At 68.7% G+C, this 892-nt stretch overlaps 1 protein-coding gene across 1 annotated transcript; it reads left to right on the forward strand.

Moving 5' to 3' along the window:
• Position 1: 1 nt before the first annotated feature.
• On the forward strand, positions 2–298 carry BHLHE23 (basic helix-loop-helix family member e23; the record flags this gene model as incomplete). The annotated part of the gene is made up of 1 exon (XM_008069586.1): positions 2–298. A coding segment is annotated over one exon (297 nt), but the record flags the coding sequence as incomplete, so codon positions are not given.
• Positions 299–892: the final 594 nt, after the last annotated feature.

Below are 892 nucleotides of genomic sequence, written 5' to 3' on the forward strand. Positions count from 1 at the left end.
GCCGTACGCGCACGGCCCGTCGGTGCGCAAGCTCTCCAAGATCGCCACGCTGCTGCTGGCCAAGAACTACATCCTCATGCAGGCGCAGGCGCTGGATGAGATGCGGCGCCTGGTGGCCTACCTCAACCAGGGCCCGGGCCTGGCCGCGCCCGTGGCCGCCGCGCCGCTGCCGCCTTTCGGCCAGGCCGCTGTGTGCCCGTTCTCTACCGGCGCCCCGCTGGGGCCCTGCCCGGACAAGTGCGCCGCCTTCTCCGGGGCGCCCTCGGCGCTCTGCAAGCACTGCAGCGAGAAGCCGTGACTCGCCGGCCCGCCTCCTACCCCGCGAGCGTCCTCCCCAGACGACGCCCCCATGACTTGTCGCCCTGCCGCGACGGGAGAGGCCCGAACAGACCAGCGGTGGGGAGAAGGCGGAACGACGGATACTAGCCAGGGCGTGCAGGGTCCGTGGGGCTCGGGATTGAGCCGGACGCTGAGTCCACACGTGCAGCTGCGGTGCCCACTGGGCGCTCTCCCAACGTCCCCAGGGTGTCATGGGACCATTGTGTCTAGGAACGTTTCAACAGAGACCAGCGGTGTTCCTGCTGCTGGCCCCGAAGAGAAGACCAGGCAGGGTTGGGGCAGGCATGGATCGGACCCTGGACAGGTGGTCCTGCTCTGAGCTGGCCCAGAGCGTGGAGGGCAGAGACAGAATGTGGCGAGGCATGGCCCTCGCCGGGCTGTCCTGCGGCCTCAGTTGCCCACTGGTGCCAAAACACAGGGCTGGCTGGGCTGGGCGTTTCTGGGGGCTGGGCGGCACCTTTCACCCCTTCCGGCCCCAGGACTCCCAGACCGAAGCCTAGCATGGGGAGTGCGGGATCCACCCCACAAGGTGTTTGCAAAGAGTTGGACTCCG

The sequence above is a fragment of the Carlito syrichta genome, unplaced genomic scaffold (genome assembly GCF_000164805.1).
Source record: "Carlito syrichta isolate Samal-C Ts95f unplaced genomic scaffold, Tarsius_syrichta-2.0.1 Scaffold111480, whole genome shotgun sequence".
NCBI classification, from domain to species: Eukaryota; Metazoa; Chordata; class Mammalia; order Primates; family Tarsiidae; genus Carlito; species Carlito syrichta.